A 20,000-nucleotide genomic window follows, 5' to 3' on the forward strand; every position below is an offset into this window, starting at 1 on the left:
AATATACTTTGATATAATTTTATAAATACTTTAGTTATTATATATTTGAATGGATTATCAAGGAAAATGTATCTTCTATACTAAAAACACAGCACACAGTCTGAACCTTAAAAACACAGCACACAGACTTAACCTTAAGAACACAGCACACAGTCTGAACCTTAAGAACACAGAACACAGTGAACCCCTTAAGAACACAACACACAGTCTAAACCTTAAGAACACAGTAAACAGTCTGAACCTTGAGAACACAACACACAGTCTGAACATTAAGAACACAACCAACACACAGTCTGAATCTTGAGAACCAGCACACAATCTGAACATTAAGAACACAACACACAGTCTGAACCTTAAGAACACAGCACACAGTCTGAACCTTAAAAACACAATCAACACACAGTCTGAATCTTGAGAACCAGAACACAGTCTGAAACTTAATAACACAACACAACAGTCTGAACCTTAAGAACACAACACACAGTCTAAACCTTAAGAACACAACACACAGTCTGAACCAACCAACACACAGTCTGAACCTTAAGAACACAGCACACAGTCTGAACCTTAAGAAAACAGCACATAATCTAAACCTTAAGAACACAGCACACAACCTAAACCTTAAGAACACAACGCATAGTCTGAACCAACCAACACACAGTCTGAACCTTAAGAACTCAGCACACAGTGTGAAACTTAAGAACCAACACACAGTCTGCACCTTAAGAACACAGCAGACAGTCTGAATCTTAAGAACACAACACACAGCACACAGTCTGAACCTTAAGAACACAACACAGTCTGAAAATTAAGAACACAACACACAGTCTGAACCTTACGAACACAGCACACAGTCTGAACCTTAAGAACACAACACACAGTCTGAACCTTAAGAACACAACACACAGCACTGTCTGAACCTTAAGAACACAGCACACAGTCTGAACCTTAAGAACACAGCACACAGTCTGAACCTTAAGAACACAGCACACAGTCTGAACCTTAAGAACACAACACAATAGTCTGAACCTTAAGAACACAGCACACAGTCTGAACCTTAAGAACACAGCACACAGTGAACCCCTTAAGAACACAACACATAGTCTAAACCTTTAGAACACCGTAAACAGTCTGAACCTTAAGAACACAACACACAGTCTGAACCTTAAGAACACAACACACAGTCTGAATTTGAAGAACACAGTACACAGTCTGAACCTTAAGAACCAGCAGACAATCTAAACCTTAAGAACACAACACACAGTCTGAACCAACCAACACACGGTCTGAACCTTAAGAACCAGCACACAGTCTGATCCTTAAGAACACAACAAAAAGTTTGAACGTGAAGAACACAACACACATTCTGAACCTAAAGAACACAACCAACACACAATCTGAAACTTGAGAACCAGCACACAGTCTGAACCTTAAGAAAACAACAGACAGACTGAACCTAAAGAACACAACACACAGTCTGAATCTTAAGAACACAACACAACAGTCTGAACCTTAAGAAGACAACACAGTCTGAACCTTAGGAACACAGCACATAGTCTGAACCTTAAGAACACAACACAATCTAAACCTTAAGAACCAGCACACAGTCTGAACCTTAAGAACACAACACACATTCTGAACCTAAAAAACACAACCAACTCACAATCTGAACCTTGAGAACCAGCACACAGTCTGAACTTAAGAACACAACAGACAGTCTGAACCTTAAGAACACAGCACACAGTCTGAAGACAGTACACAGTCTGAACCTTAAGAACACAACACACAGTCTGAACCTTAAGAACACAGCACACAGTCTGAACCTAAAGAACACAGCACACAGACTGAACCTTAAAAACACAGCACACAGTCTAAACCTTAATAACACAACCAACACATAGTCTGAACCTTAAGAACACAGCACACATTCTGAACCTTAAGAACACAACACACAGTCTGAAAGTTAAGAACACAGCACACAGTCTGAACCTTAAGAACACAACACACAGCACACAGTCTGAACCTTAAGAACACAACAAAAAGTTTGAAACTTAAGAACACAACACACATTCTGAACCTAAAAAACACAACCAACGCACAATCTGAACCTTGAGAACCAGCACACAGTCTGAACCTTAAGAACACAACAGACAATCTGAACCTTAAGAACACAGCACACAGTCTGAAGACAGTACACAGTCTGAACCTTAAGAACACAACACACAGTCTAAACCTTAATAACACAACACACACTCCGAACCTTAAGAACACAACACACAGTCTAAACCTTAAGAACACAACCAACACACAGTCTGACCCTTGAGACCCAGGACACAGTATAAACCTTAAAAGTACAACACACAATCTAAACCTTAAGAACAGAACACAGTCTAAACCTTAAGAACCAGCACACAGTCTGAAACGTAAGAACACAACACACAGTCTGAACCTTAAGAACACAGCACACAGTCTGAAGCTTAAGAACACAACACACAGTCTGAATCTTAAGAACACAGTACACAGTCTGAACCTTAAGAACACAGCAGACAATCTAAACCTTAAGAACACAACACACAGTCTGAACCAACCAACACACAGTCTGAACCTTAAAAACCAGCACACAGTCTGAACTTTAAGAACACAACACACAGTCTGAAAATTAAGAACACAACACACAGTCTGAACCTTACGAACACAGCACACAGTCTGAACCTTAGGAACACAACACAGTCTGAACCTTAAGAACACAACACACAGCACAGTCTGAACCTTAAGAACACAGCACACAGTCTGAACCTTAAGAACACAACACAATAGTCTGAACCTTAAGAACACAGCACACAGTCTGAACCTTAAGAACACAGCACAAAGTGAACCCCTTAAGAACACAACACACAGTCTAAACCTTAAGAACACAACACACAGTCTGAACCTTAAGAACACAACACACAGTCTGAACCTTAAGAACACAACCAACACACAGTCTGAATCTTGAGAACCAGCATACAGTCTGAACCTTAAGAACACAACACAGTCTGAACCTTAAGAACACAGCACACAGTCTGAACCTTAAGAAAACAACACACAGTCTGAATCTTAAGAACACAGTACACAGTCTGAACCTTAAGAACAAAGCAGAAAATCTAAACTTTAAGAACACAACACACAGTCTGAACCAACCAACACACGGTCTGAACCTTAAGAACCAGCACACAGTCTGAACCTTAAGAACACAACACACAGTCTGAACCAACCAACACACAGTCTGAACCTTAAGAACCAGCACACAGTCTGAACCTTAAGAACACAACAGACAGTCTGAACCTTAAGAACACAACACACAGTCTGAATCTTAAGAACACAACACAACAGTTTGAACCTTAAGAACACAACACACAGTCTAAACCTTAAGAACACAGCAGACAATCTAAACCTTAAGAACACAACCAACACACAGTCTGACCCTTGAGACCCAGCACACAGTCTGAACCTTGAGAACACAACACATCCTGAACCTTAAGAAAACAGCACACAGTCTGAACCTTAAGAACACAACACACAGACTGAAGCTTAAGAACACAACACACAGTCTGAACCTTAAGAACACAACCACCACACAGTCTGAATCTTGAGAACCAGCACACAGTCTGAACCTTAAGAACACAACACAGTCTGAACCTTAAGAACACAGCACACAGTCTGAACCTTAAGAAAACAACACACAGTCTGAATTTGAAGAACACAGTACACAGTCTGAACCTTAAGAACACAGAAGAAAATCTAAACTTTAAGAACACAACACACAGTCTGAACCAACCAACACACGGTCTGAACCTTAAGAACCAGCAGACAATCTAAACCTTAAGAACACAACACACAGTCTGAACCAACCAACACACAGTCTGAACCTTAAGAACCAGCACACAGTCTGAACCTTAAGAAAACAACACACAGTCTGAATCTTAAGAACACAGTACACAGTCTGAACCTTAAGAACACAGCAGAAAATCTAAACTTTAAGAACACAACACACAGTCTGAACCAACCAACACACGGTCTGAACCTTAAGAACCAGCACACAGTCTGAACGTTAAGAACACAACACACAGTCTGAACCAACCAACACACAGTCTGAACCTTAAGAACCAGCACACAGTCTGATCCTTAAGAACACAACAAAAAGTTTGAACGTGAAGAACAGAACACACATTCTGAACCTAAAGAACACAACCAACACACAATCTGAAACTTGAGAACCAGCACACAGTCTGAACCTTAAGAACACAACAGACAGACTGAACCTAAAGAACACAACACACAGTCTGAATCTTAAGAACACAACACAACAGTCTGAACCTTAAGAAGACAACACAGTCTGAACCTTAAGAACACAGCACATAGTCTGAACCTTAAGAACACAACACAATCTAAACCTTAAGAACCAGCACACAGTCTGAACCTTAAGAACACAACACACATTCTGAACCTAAAAAACACAACCAACTCACAATCTGAACCTTGAGAACCAGCACACAGTCTGAACCTTAAGAACACAACACACAGTCTGAACCTAAAAAACACAACCAACTCACAATCTGAACCTTGAGAACCAGCACACAGTCTGAACCTTAAGAACACAACACACAGTCTGAACATTAAGAACACAACACACAGTCTGAACCTTAAGAACACAGCACACAGTCTGAACCTAAAGAACACAGCACACAGACTGAACCTTAAAAACACAGCACACATTCTAAACCTTAATAACACAACCAACACATAGTCTGAAAGTTAAGAACACAGCACACAGTTTGAACCTTAAGAACACAACACACAGCACACAGTCTGAACCTTAAGAACACAACAAAAAGTTTGAAACTTAAGAACACAACACACATTCTGAACCTAAAAAACACAACCAACGCACAATCTGAACCTTGAGAACCAGCACACAGTCTGAACCTTAAGAACACAACACAGTCTGAACCTTAAGAACACAGCACACAGTCTGAACCTTAAGAAAACAACACACAGTCTGAATTTGAAGAACACAGTACACAGTCTGAACCTTAAGAACACAGAAGAAAATCTAAACTTTAAGAACACAACACACAGTCTGAACCAACCAACACACGGTCTGAACCTTAAGAACCAGCAGACAATCTAAACCTTAAGAACACAACACACAGTCTGAACCAACCAACACACAGTCTGAACCTTAAGAACCAGCACACAGTCTGAACCTTAAGAAAACAACACACAGTCTGAATCTTAAGAACACAGTACACAGTCTGAACCTTAAGAACACAGCAGAAAATCTAAACTTTAAGAACACAACACACAGTCTGAACCAACCAACACACGGTCTGAACCTTAAGAACCAGCACACAGTCTGAACGTTAAGAACACAACACACAGTCTGAACCAACCAACACACAGTCTGAACCTTAAGAACCAGCACACAGTCTGATCCTTAAGAACACAACAAAAAGTTTGAACGTGAAGAACAGAACACACATTCTGAACCTAAAGAACACAACCAACACACAATCTGAAACTTGAGAACCAGCACACAGTCTGAACCTTAAGAACACAACAGACAGACTGAACCTAAAGAACACAACACACAGTCTGAATCTTAAGAACACAACACAACAGTCTGAACCTTAAGAAGACAACACAGTCTGAACCTTAAGAACACAGCACATAGTCTGAACCTTAAGAACACAACACAATCTAAACCTTAAGAACCAGCACACAGTCTGAACCTTAAGAACACAACACACATTCTGAACCTAAAAAACACAACCAACTCACAATCTGAACCTTGAGAACCAGCACACAGTCTGAACCTTAAGAACACAACACACAGTCTGAACCTAAAAAACACAACCAACTCACAATCTGAACCTTGAGAACCAGCACACAGTCTGAACCTTAAGAACACAACACACAGTCTGAACATTAAGAACACAACACACAGTCTGAACCTTAAGAACACAGCACACAGTCTGAACCTAAAGAACACAGCACACAGACTGAACCTTAAAAACACAGCACACATTCTAAACCTTAATAACACAACCAACACATAGTCTGAAAGTTAAGAACACAGCACACAGTTTGAACCTTAAGAACACAACAAACAGCACACAGTCTGAACCTTAAGAACACAACAAAAAGTTTGAAACTTAAGAACACAACACACATTCTGAACCTAAAAAACACAACCAACGCACAATCTGAACCTTGAGAACCAGCACACAGTCTGAACCTTAAGAACACAACAGACAATCTGAACCTTAAGAACACAGCACACAGTCTGAAGACAGTACACAGTCTGAACCTTAAGAACACAACACACAGTCTAAACCTTAATAACACAACACACACTCTGAACCTTAAGAACACAACACACAGTCTAAACCTTAAGAACACAACCAACACACAGTCTGACCCTTGAGACCCAGCACACAGTATAAACCTTAATAGTACAACACACAATCTAAACCTTAAGAACAGCACACAGTCTGAACCTTAAGAACACAACACACAGTCTGAACCCTTGAGACCCAGCACACAGTATAAACCTTAATAGTACAACACACAATCTAAACCTTAAGAACAGAACACAGTCTGAAACGTAAGAACACAACACACAATCTGAACCTAAAAAACACAACCAACTCACAATCTGAACCTTGAGAACCAGCACACAGTCTGAACTTAAGAACACAACAGACAGTCTGAACCTTAAGAACACAGCAAACAGTCTGAAGACAGTACACAGTCTGAACCTTAAGAACACAACACACAGTCTGAACCTTAAGAACACAGCACACAGTCTGAACCTAAAGAACACAGCACACAGACTGAACCTTAAAAACACAGCACACAGTCTAAACCTTAATAACACAACCAACACATAGTCTGAACCTTAAGAACACAGCACACATTCTGAACCTTAAGAACACAACACACAGTCTGAAAGTTAAGAACACAGCACACAGTCTGAACCTTAAGAACACAACACACAGCACACAGTCTGAACCTTAAGAACACAACAAAAAGTTTGAAACTTAAGAACACAACACACATTCTGAACCTAAAAAACACAACCAACGCACAATCTGAACCTTGAGAACCAGCACACAGTCTGAACCTTAAGAACACAACAGACAATCTGAACCTTAAGAACACAGCACACAGTCTGAAGACAGTACACAGTCTGAACCTTAAGAACACAACACACAGTCTAAACCTTAATAACACAACACACACTCTGAACCTTAAGAACACAACACACAGTCTAAACCTTAAGAACACAACCAACACACAGTCTGACCCTTGAGACCCAGGACACAGTATAAACCTTAAAAGTACAACACACAATCTAAACCTTAAGAACAGAACACAGTCTAAACCTTAAGAACCAGCACACAGTCTGAAACGTAAGAACACAACACACAGTCTGAACCTTAAGAACACAGCACACAGTCTGAAGCTTAAGAACACAACACACAGTCTGAAAATTAAGAACACAACACACAGTCTGAACCTTACGAACACAGCACACAGTCTGAACCTTAGGAACACAACACAGTCTGAACCTTAAGAACACAACACACAGCACAGTCTGAACCTTAAGAACACAGCACACAGTCTGAACCTTAAGAACACAACACAATAGTCTGAACCTTAAGAACACAGCACACAGTCTGAACCTTAAGAACACAGCACACAGTGAACCCCTTAAGAACACAACACACAGTCTAAACCTTAAGAACACAACACACAGTCTGAACCTTAAGAACACAACACACAGTCTGAACCTTAAGAACACAACCAACACACAGTCTGAATCTTGAGAACCAGCATACAGTCTGAACCTTAAGAACACAACACAGTCTGAACCTTAAGAACACAGCACACAGTCTGAACCTTAAGAAAACAACACACAGTCTGAATCTTAAGAACACAGTACACAGTCTGAACCTTAAGAACAAAGCAGAAAATCTAAACTTTAAGAACACAACACACAGTCTGAACCAACCAACACACGGTCTGAACCTTAAGAACCAGCACACAGTCTGAACCTTAAGAACACAACACACAGTCTGAACCAACCAACACACAGTCTGAACCTTAAGAACCAGCACACAGTCTGAACCTTAAGAACACAACAGACAGTCTGAACCTTAAGAACACAACACACAGTCTGAATCTTAAGAACACAACACAACAGTTTGAACCTTAAGAACACAACACACAGTCTAAACCTTAAGAACACAGCAGACAATCTAAACCTTAAGAACACAACCAACACACAGTCTGACCCTTGAGACCCAGCACACAGTCTGAACCTTGAGAACACAACACATCCTGAACCTTAAGAAAACAGCACACAGTCTGAACCTTAAGAACACAACACACAGACTGAAGCTTAAGAACACAACACACAGTCTGAACCTTAAGAACACAACCACCACACAGTCTGAATCTTGAGAACCAGCACACAGTCTGAACCTTAAGAACACAACACAGTCTGAACCTTAAGAACACAGCACACAGTCTGAACCTTAAGAAAACAACACACAGTCTGAATTTGAAGAACACAGTACACAGTCTGAACCTTAAGAACACAGAAGAAAATCTAAACTTTAAGAACACAACACACAGTCTGAACCAACCAACACACGGTCTGAACCTTAAGAACCAGCAGACAATCTAAACCTTAAGAACACAACACACAGTCTGAACCAACCAACACACAGTCTGAACCTTAAGAACCAGCACACAGTCTGAACCTTAAGAAAACAACACACAGTCTGAATCTTAAGAACACAGTACACAGTCTGAACCTTAAGAACACAGCAGAAAATCTAAACTTTAAGAACACAACACACAGTCTGAACCAACCAACACACGGTCTGAACCTTAAGAACCAGCACACAGTCTGAACGTTAAGAACACAACACACAGTCTGAACCAACCAACACACAGTCTGAACCTTAAGAACCAGCACACAGTCTGAACCTTAAGAACACAACACACATTCTGAACCTAAAAAACACAACCAACTCACAATCTGAACCTTGAGAACCAGCACACAGTCTGAACCTTAAGAACACAACACACAGTCTGAACCTAAAAAACACAACCAACTCACAATCTGAACCTTGAGAACCAGCACACAGTCTGAACCTTAAGAACACAACACACAGTCTGAACATTAAGAACACAACACACAGTCTGAACCTTAAGAACACAGCACACAGTCTGAACCTAAAGAACACAGCACACAGACTGAACCTTAAAAACACAGCACACATTCTAAACCTTAATAACACAACCAACACATAGTCTGAAAGTTAAGAACACAGCACACAGTTTGAACCTTAAGAACACAACACACAGCACACAGTCTGAACCTTAAGAACACAACAAAAAGTTTGAAACTTAAGAACACAACACACATTCTGAACCTAAAAAACACAACCAACGCACAATCTGAACCTTGAGAACCAGCACACAGTCTGAACCTTAAGAACACAACACAGTCTGAACCTTAAGAACACAGCACACAGTCTGAACCTTAAGAAAACAACACACAGTCTGAATTTGAAGAACACAGTACACAGTCTGAACCTTAAGAACACAGAAGAAAATCTAAACTTTAAGAACACAACACACAGTCTGAACCAACCAACACACGGTCTGAACCTTAAGAACCAGCAGACAATCTAAACCTTAAGAACACAACACACAGTCTGAACCAACCAACACACAGTCTGAACCTTAAGAACCAGCACACAGTCTGAACCTTAAGAAAACAACACACAGTCTGAATCTTAAGAACACAGTACACAGTCTGAACCTTAAGAACACAGCAGAAAATCTAAACTTTAAGAACACAACACACAGTCTGAACCAACCAACACACGGTCTGAACCTTAAGAACCAGCACACAGTCTGAACGTTAAGAACACAACACACAGTCTGAACCAACCAACACACAGTCTGAACCTTAAGAACCAGCACACAGTCTGATCCTTAAGAACACAACAAAAAGTTTGAACGTGAAGAACAGAACACACATTCTGAACCTAAAGAACACAACCAACACACAATCTGAAACTTGAGAACCAGCACACAGTCTGAACCTTAAGAACACAACAGACAGACTGAACCTAAAGAACACAACACACAGTCTGAATCTTAAGAACACAACACAACAGTCTGAACCTTAAGAAGACAACACAGTCTGAACCTTAAGAACACAGCACATAGTCTGAACCTTAAGAACACAACACAATCTAAACCTTAAGAACCAGCACACAGTCTGAACCTTAAGAACACAACACACATTCTGAACCTAAAAAACACAACCAACTCACAATCTGAACCTTGAGAACCAGCACACAGTCTGAACCTTAAGAACACAACACACAGTCTGAACCTAAAAAACACAACCAACTCACAATCTGAACCTTGAGAACCAGCACACAGTCTGAACCTTAAGAACACAACACACAGTCTGAACATTAAGAACACAACACACAGTCTGAACCTTAAGAACACAGCACACAGTCTGAACCTAAAGAACACAGCACACAGACTGAACCTTAAAAACACAGCACACATTCTAAACCTTAATAACACAACCAACACATAGTCTGAAAGTTAAGAACACAGCACACAGTTTGAACCTTAAGAACACAACAAACAGCACACAGTCTGAACCTTAAGAACACAACAAAAAGTTTGAAACTTAAGAACACAACACACATTCTGAACCTAAAAAACACAACCAACGCACAATCTGAACCTTGAGAACCAGCACACAGTCTGAACCTTAAGAACACAACAGACAATCTGAACCTTAAGAACACAGCACACAGTCTGAAGACAGTACACAGTCTGAACCTTAAGAACACAACACACAGTCTAAACCTTAATAACACAACACACACTCTGAACCTTAAGAACACAACACACAGTCTAAACCTTAAGAACACAACCAACACACAGTCTGACCCTTGAGACCCAGCACACAGTATAAACCTTAATAGTACAACACACAATCTAAACCTTAAGAACAGCACACAGTCTGAACCTTAAGAACACAACACACAGTCTGAACCCTTGAGACCCAGCACACAGTATAAACCTTAATAGTACAACACACAATCTAAACCTTAAGAACAGAACACAGTCTGAAACGTAAGAACACAACACACAATCTGAACCTTGAGAACCAGGACACAGTCTGAACCTTAAGAACACAACACACAGTCTGAACCTTAAGAACACAGCACACAGTCTGAACCTGAAGAACACAACACACAGTCTGAACCTTAAGAACACAACCACCACACAGTCTGAATCTTGAGAACCAGCACACAGTCTGAACCTTAAGAACACAACACAGTCTGAACCTTAAGAACACAGCACACAGTCTGAACCTTAAGAAAACAACACACAGTCTGAATTTGAAGAACACAGTACACAGTCTGAACCTTAAGAACACAGCAGAAAATCTAAATTTTAAGAACACAACACACAGTCTGAACCAACCAACACACGGTCTGAACCTTAAGAACCAGCAGACAATCTAAACCTTAAGAACACAACACACAGTCTGAACCAACCAACACACAGTCTGAACCTTAAGAACCAGCACACAGTCTGAACCTTAATAAAACAACACACAGTCTGAATCTTAAGAACACAGTACACAGTCTGAACCTTAAGAACACAGCAGAAAATCTAAACTTTAAGAACACAACACACAGTCTGAACCAACCAACACACGGTCTGAACCTTAAGAACCAGCACACAGTCTGAACCTTAAGAACACAACACACAGTCTGAACCAACCAACACACAGTCTGAACCTTAAGAACCAGAACACAGTCTGATCCTTAAGAACACAACAAAAAGTTTGAACGTGAAGAACAGAACACACATTCTGAACCTAAAGAACACAACCAACACACAATCTGAAACTTGAGAACCAGCACACAGTCTGAACCTTAAGAACACAACAGACAGACTGAACCTAAAGAACACAACACACAGTCTGAACCTTAAGAACACAACACAACAGTCTGAACCTTAAGAAGACAACACAGTCTGAACCTTAAGAACACAGCACATAGTCTGAACCTTAAGAACACAACACAATCTAAACCTTAAGAACCAGCACACAGTCTGAACCTTAAGAACACAACACACATTCTGAACCTAAAAAACACAACCAACTCACAATCTGAACCTTGAGAACCAGCACACAGTCTGAACCTTAAGAACACAACACACAGTCTGAACCTTAAGAACACAGCACACAGTCTGAACCTAAAGAACACAGCCCACAGACTGAACCTTAAAAACACAGCACACAGTCTAAACCTTAATAGTACAACACATAATCTAAACCTTAAGAACAGAACACAGTCTAAACCTTAAGAACCAGCACACAGTCTGAAACGTAAGAACACAACACACAGTCTGAACCTTAAGAACACAGCACACGGTCTGAACCTTAAGAACCAGCACACAGTCTGAACCTTAAGAACACAACACACAGTCTGAACCAACCAACACACAGTCTGAACCTTAAGAACCAGAACACAGTCTGATCCTTAAGAACACAACAAAAAGTTTGAACGTGAAGAACAGAACACACATTCTGAACCTAAAGAACACAACCAACACACAATCTGAAACTTGAGAACCAGCACACAGTCTGAACCTTAAGAACACAACAGACAGACTGAACCTAAAGAACACAACACACAGTCTGAATCTTAAGAACACAACACAACAGTCTGAACCTTAAGAAGACAACACAGTCTGAACCTTAAGAACACAGCACATAGTCTGAACCTTAAGAACACAACACAATCTAAACCTTAAGAACCAGAACACAGTCTGAACCTTAAGAACACAACACACATTCTGAACCTAAAAAACACAACCAACTCACAATCTGAACCTTGAGAACCAGCACACAGTCTGAACCTTAAGAACACAACACACAGTCTGAACCTTAAGAACACAGCACACAGTCTGAACCTAAAGAACACAGCACACAGACTGAACCTTAAAAACACAGCACACAGTCTAAACCTTAATAACACAACCAACACATAGTCTGAAAGTTAAGAACACAGCACACAGTCTGAACCTTAAGAACACAACACACAGCACACAGTCTGAACCTTAAGAACACAACAAAAAGTTTGAAACTTAAGAACACAACACACATTCTGAACCTAAAAAACACAACCAACGCACAATCTGAACCTTGAGAACCAGCACACAGTCTGAACCTTAAGAACACAACAGACAATCTGAACCTTAAGAACACAGCACACAGTCTGAAGACAGTACACAGTCTGAACCTTAAGAACACAACACTCAGTCTAAACCTTAATAACACAACACACACTCTGATCCTTAAGAACACAACACACAGTCTAAACCTTAAGAACACAACCAACACACAGTCTGACCCTTGAGACCCAGCACACAGTATAAACCTTAAAAGTACAACACACAATCTAAACCTTAAGAACAGAACACAGTCTAAACCTTAAGAACCAGCACACAGTCTGAAACGTAAGAACACAACACACAGTCTGAACCTTAAGAACACAGCACACAGTCTGAAGCTTAAGAACACAACACACAGTCTGAATCTTAAGAACACAGTACACAGTCTGAACCTTAAGAACACAGCAGACAATCTAAACCTTAAGAACACAACACACAGTCTGAACCAACCAACACACAGTCTGAACCTTAAGAACCAGCACACAGTCTGAACTTTAAGAACACAACACAGTCTGAAAATTAAGAACACAACACACAGTCTGAACCTTACGAACACAGCACACAGTCTGAACCTTAAGAACACAACACAGTCTGAACCTTAAGAACACAACACACAGCACAGTCTGAACCTTAAGAACACAGCACACAGTCTGAACCTTAAGAACACAACACAATAGTCTGAACCTTAAGAACACAGCACACAGTCTGAACCTTAAGAACACAGCACACAGTGAACCCCTTAAGAACACAACACACAGTCTAAACCTTTAGAACACCGTAAACAGTCTGAACCTTAAGAACACAACACAGTCTGAACCTTAAGAACACAACACACAGCACAGTCTGAACCTTAAGAACACAGCACACAGTCTGAACCTTAAGAACACAACACACAGTCTGAACCTTAAGAACACAACACACAGTCTGAACCTTAAGAACACAACCAACACACAGTCTGAATCTTGAGAACCAGCACACAGTCTGAACCTTAAGAACACAACACAGTCTGAACCTTAAGAACACAGCACACAGTCTGAAACTTAAGAAAACAACACACAGTCTGAATCTTAAGAACACAGTACACAGTCTGAACCTTAAGAACACAGCAGAAAATCTAAACCTTAAGAACACAACACACAGTCTGAACCAACCAACACACGGTCTGAACCTTAAGAACCAGCACACAGTCTGAACCTTAAGAACACAACACACAGTCTGAACCAACCAACACACAGTCTGAACCTTAAGAACCAGCACACAGTCTGAACCTTAAGAACACAACAGACAGTCTGAACCTTAAGAACACAACACACAGTCTGAATCTTAAGAACACAACACAACAGTTTGAACCTTAAGAACACAACACACAGTCTGAACCTTAAGAACACAACAAAAAGTTTGAACCTTAAGAACACAACACACATTCTGAACCTAAAAAACACAACCAACTCACAATCTGAACCTTGAGAACACAGCACACAGTCTGAACCTTAAGAACACAGCACACAGACTGAACCTTAAAAACACAGCACACAGTCTAAACCTTAAGAACACAGCAGACAATCTAAACCTTAAGAACACAACCAACACACAGTCTGACCCTTGAGACCCAGCACACAGTCTGAACCTTGAGAACACAACACACAGACTGAAGCTTAAGAAAACAGCACACAGTCTGAACCTTAAGAACACAACACACAGACTGAAGCTTAAGAACACAACACACAGTCTGAACCTTAAGAACACAACCAACACACAGTCTGAATCTTGAGAACCAGCACACAGTCTGAACCTTAAGAACACAACACATTCTGAACCTTAAGAACACAGCACACAGTCTGAAACTTAAGAAAACAACACACAGTCTGAATCTTAAGAACACAGTACACAGTCTGAACCTTAAGAACACAGCAGAAAATCTAAACCTTAAGAACACAACACACAGTCTGAACCAACCAACACACGGTCTGAACCTTAAGAATCAGCAGACAATCTAAACCTTAAGAACACAACACACAGTCTGAACCAACCAACACACAGTCTGAACCTTAAGAACACAACAAAAAGTTTGAACCTGAAGAACACAACACACATTCTGAACCTAAAGAACACAACCAACACACAATCTGAACCTTGAGAACCAGCACACAGTCTGAACCTTAAGAACACAACAGACAGTCTGAACCTTAAGAATACAGCACACAGTCTGAACCTTAAGAACACAGCACAAAGTTTGAACCTTAAGAACACAGCACACAGACTGAACCTTAAAAACACAGCACACGGTCTAAACCTTAATAACACAACCAACACACAGTCTGAACCTTAAGAACACAGCACACAGTCTGAACCTTAAGAACACAACACACAGTCTGAAAGTTAAGAACACAAGCAATACACAGTCTGACCCTTGAGACCCAGCACACAGTCTGAACCTTGAGAACACAACACATCCTGAACCTTAAGAAAACAGCACACAGTCTGAACCTTAAGAACACAACACAGCGTCTGAATCTTAAGAACACAGTACACAATCTGAACCTTAAGAACACAGCAGACAATCTAAACCTTAAGAACACAACACAGTCTGAACCAACCAACACACAGTCTGAACCTTAAGAACCAGCACACAGTCTGAACCTTAAGAACACAACACACAGTCTGAACCTTAAGAACACAACACAACAGTCTGAACCTTAAGAACACAATACACAGTCTGAACCTTAAGAACCAGCACACAGTCTGAACCTTAAGAACACAACACACAGTCTGAACCTTAAGAACACAGCACACAGTCTGAAACGTAACAACACAACACACAGTCTGAACATTAAGAACACAACACCCAGCACACTGTCTGAACCTTAAGAACACAACAGACAGTCTGAACCTTAAGAACACAGCAGACAATCTAAACCTTAAGAACACAACACAGTCTGAACCAAACAACACACAGGCTGAACCTTAAGAACCAGCACACAGTCTGAACCTTAAGAACACAACACACAGTCTGAACCTTAAGAACAAAGTACAACAGTCTGAACCTTAAGAACACAACAGACAGTCTGAACATAAAGAACACATCAGACAATCTAAACCTTAAGAACCAGCACACAGTCTGAACCTTAAGAAAACAACACACAGTCTGAACCTTAAGAACACAGCACACAGTCTGAACCTTAAGAACACAGAACACAGTGAACCCCTTAAGAACACAACACACAGTCTAAACCTTAAGAACACAGTGAACAGTCTGAACCTTGAGAACACAACACACAATCTGAACCTTAAGAACACAACCAACACACAGTCTGAATCTTGAGAACCAGCACACAGTCTGAACATTAAGAAGACAACACACAGTCTGAACATTAAGAACACAACACACAGTCTGAACCTTAAGAACACAGCACACAGTCTGAACCTTAAAAACACAATCAACACACAGTCTGAATCTTGAGAACCAGAACACAGTCTGAAACTTAATAACACAACACAACAGTCTGAACGTTTAAGAACACAACACACAGTCTAAACCTTAAGAACACAACACACAGTCTGAACCAACCAACACACAGTCTGAACCTTAAGAACACAGCACACAGTCTGAACCTTAAGAACACAGCACACAGTCTGAACCTTAAGAACACAGCACACAGTCTGAACCTTAAGAACACAACACATAGCACACAGTCTGAACCTTAAGAACACAACGCACAGCACACAGTCTGAACCTTAAGAACACAGCACACAGTCTGAACCTTAAGAACACAACACACAGTCTGAAAGTTAAGAAAACAGCACACAGTCTGAACCTTAAGAACACAACACACAGTCTGAACCTTAAGAACACAGCACACAGTCTGAAACGTAACAACACAGTACACAATCTGAACCTTAAGAACACAGCAGACAATCTAAACCTTAAGAACACAACACAGTCTGAACCAACCAACACACAGTCTGAACCTTAAGAACCAGCACACAGTCTGAACCTTAAGAACACAACACACAGTCTGAACCTTAAGAACACAACACAACAGTCTGAACCTTAAGAACACAACACACAGTCTGAACCTTAAGAACCAGCACACAGTCTGAACCTTAAGAACACAACACACAGTCTGAACCTTAAGAACACAACACAACAGTCTGAACCTTAAGAACACAACAGACAGTCTGAACTTTAAGAACACAACACACAGTCTGAACCAACCAACACACAGTCTGAACCTTAAGAACCAGCACAGTCTGAACCTTAAGAACAAAACACAACAGTCTGAACCTTAAGAACACAACAAACAGTCTGAACCTTAAGAACACAACACACAGTCTAAACCTTAAGAACACAACCAACACACAGTCTGAATCTTGAGAACCAGCACACAGTCTGAACCTTAAGAACACAACACAGTCTGAACCTGAAGAACACAGCACACAGTCTGAACCTTAAGAACACAGCACACACTCTGAACCTTAAGAACACTACACACAGCACATAGTCTGAACCTTAAGAACACAGCACACAGTCTGAACCTTAAGAACAAAACACACAGCACACAGTCTGAACCGTAAGAACACAACAAACACACAGTCTGAATCGTGACAACCAGCACACAGTCTGAACCTTTAGAACACAACACAGTCTGAACCTTAAGAACACAGCACACAGTCTGAACCTTAAGAACACAACACAGTCTGAACCTTAAGAACACAGCACACAGTCTGAACCTTAAGAACACAACACAGTCTAAACCTTAATAACACAACACACAGTCTGAACCTTAAGAACACAACACACAGTCTGAACCTTAAGAACACAACACACAGTCTAAACCTTAATAACACAACACACAGTCTGAACCAACCAACACACAGTCTGAACCTTAAGAACCAGCACATAGTCTGAACCTTAAGAACAGTACACACAGTCTGAACCTTAAGAACACAACACACAGTCTGAACCAACCAACACACAGTCTGAACCTTAAGGACACAGCACACAGTCTGAACCTTACGAACACAACACACAGTCTGAACCTTAAGAACACAGCACACAGTCTGAACCTTAAGAACACAACACAACAGTCTGAACCTTAAGAACACAACACACAGTCTGAACCTTAAGAACCAGCACACAGTCTGAACCTTAAGAACACAACACACAGTCTGAAGCTTATGAACACAGCACATAATCTGAACCCCTTAAGAACACAACACACAGTCTAAACCTTAAGAACACAGCACACAGTCTGAACATTAAGAACACAACACACAGTCTAAACCTTAAGAACACTACACACAGTCTGAACCTTAAGAACACAACACACAGTCTGAACCTTAAGAACACAGTCTGAAACTTAAGAACACAACACACAGTCTGAACCTTAAGAACACAGCACACAGTCTGAACCTTACGAACACAACACACAATCTGAACCTTAAGAACACAACACACAGTCTGAACTACAGTCTAACTCTTACATAAAAAGCGTGTAAACCCAGCAGTGGGCAAGAACGCTACTTACTGATAGGGAGATTATAAAAAGACCACATCACATACATCTGACCAACATATCTCACACGCCTCTCATATTCACAGTGCTAATAATAAATATTGTTGAGATATGAGTGTCTCTGTAATAATAAATATTGTGTGAGATATGTGTGACTTTTAATAATAATTAATACTGTTGTGTGAGCTATATTGTGTGTCAGTTTCAGTAATAATAATTATTGTGTGACACCTGTAAGTTTTAGTAAAAATATTGTGACATTCATTGTGTGTTTCAGTAATAATAAATATTGTGTGAGATATATTGTGTGAGTTTCAGACACAACATTTTGTCACACAACAGTGTTGATTATTACTGCAGCACTGACCTGTGCAGCTGTACTGATCCAATAAAATGCAATATGTAAAATATAATATTTCTTTAGAGTGCAGCTATTACCTGAAAATACTCCTGATACAAAAAACAAACACAACCAAACCAATCACAGACATCAGTGTGGATCCGTGACCATGTACATGAGAGTACATGCATCACACCTTTACAATAATAGACTTTTTCTGAATATCAGTTTATTCATGCCCAACGTCAGCCCAGTCCTGGCCTGTAAGGCACTCTAATCGATGTATAGTCTTCCACTTACGCTGCCCTAGAAGGGATCAACCCTGAGGTCAACCTACCTCTGTCTGGAGGCTTTTTAAGAGTGGCGCAATCTGCTTCCGGAGGTCCTATAAGACAACGGAACAACAAGGAAAATTCCTTAATACACAGAACCATTTGTTCCTTCAGTACAGTGGCATAACTGGAAAATGCAATAAATGTTTTAATATCTCTGTCAGAGAGAATAGTGGCTGAGTGACTGAGAGAATAGTGAGACAAAACTTGCATAATATATGTGACTAATCACATGTATAGTACAATGGAGACAGATTAATCACAGGTATACTATAATGGAGATTGAGATTAATCACATGTATACTATAATGGAGACTGAGATTAATCACAGGTTCACTATAATGGAGACAGATTAATCACAGGTTCACTATAATGGAGACTGTCATTAATGGAGACTGTGATTAATCATGTATACTATAATGGAGACTGTGAATAATCACATGTATACTATAATGGAGACTGAGATTAATC

General features: G+C 40.3%; 1 protein-coding gene across 10 annotated transcripts in view; it reads right to left on the reverse strand.

Moving 5' to 3' along the window:
- cux1a (cut-like homeobox 1a) overlaps positions 1-20,000 on the reverse strand; it is a 116,068-nt gene that overhangs the window by 57,703 nt on the left and 38,365 nt on the right. For 9 of the 10 annotated variants that reach the window (XM_081701797.1, XM_035535804.2, XM_081701798.1 and 6 more), the window contains one exon: positions 19,535-19,582. The exons of the other annotated variant lie outside the window; for it this stretch is intronic. In XM_081701797.1, the coding sequence (XP_081557923.1) occupies positions 19,535-19,582 (48 nt within the window). The remainder of the gene's footprint in view (positions 1-19,534; positions 19,583-20,000) is intronic. 10 annotated transcript variants of the gene reach the window in all.

This window comes from Electrophorus electricus, chromosome 19, assembly GCF_041902795.1.
Source record: "Electrophorus electricus isolate QZ-2024a chromosome 19, ASM4190279v1, whole genome shotgun sequence".
NCBI classification, from domain to species: Eukaryota; Metazoa; Chordata; class Actinopteri; order Gymnotiformes; family Gymnotidae; genus Electrophorus; species Electrophorus electricus.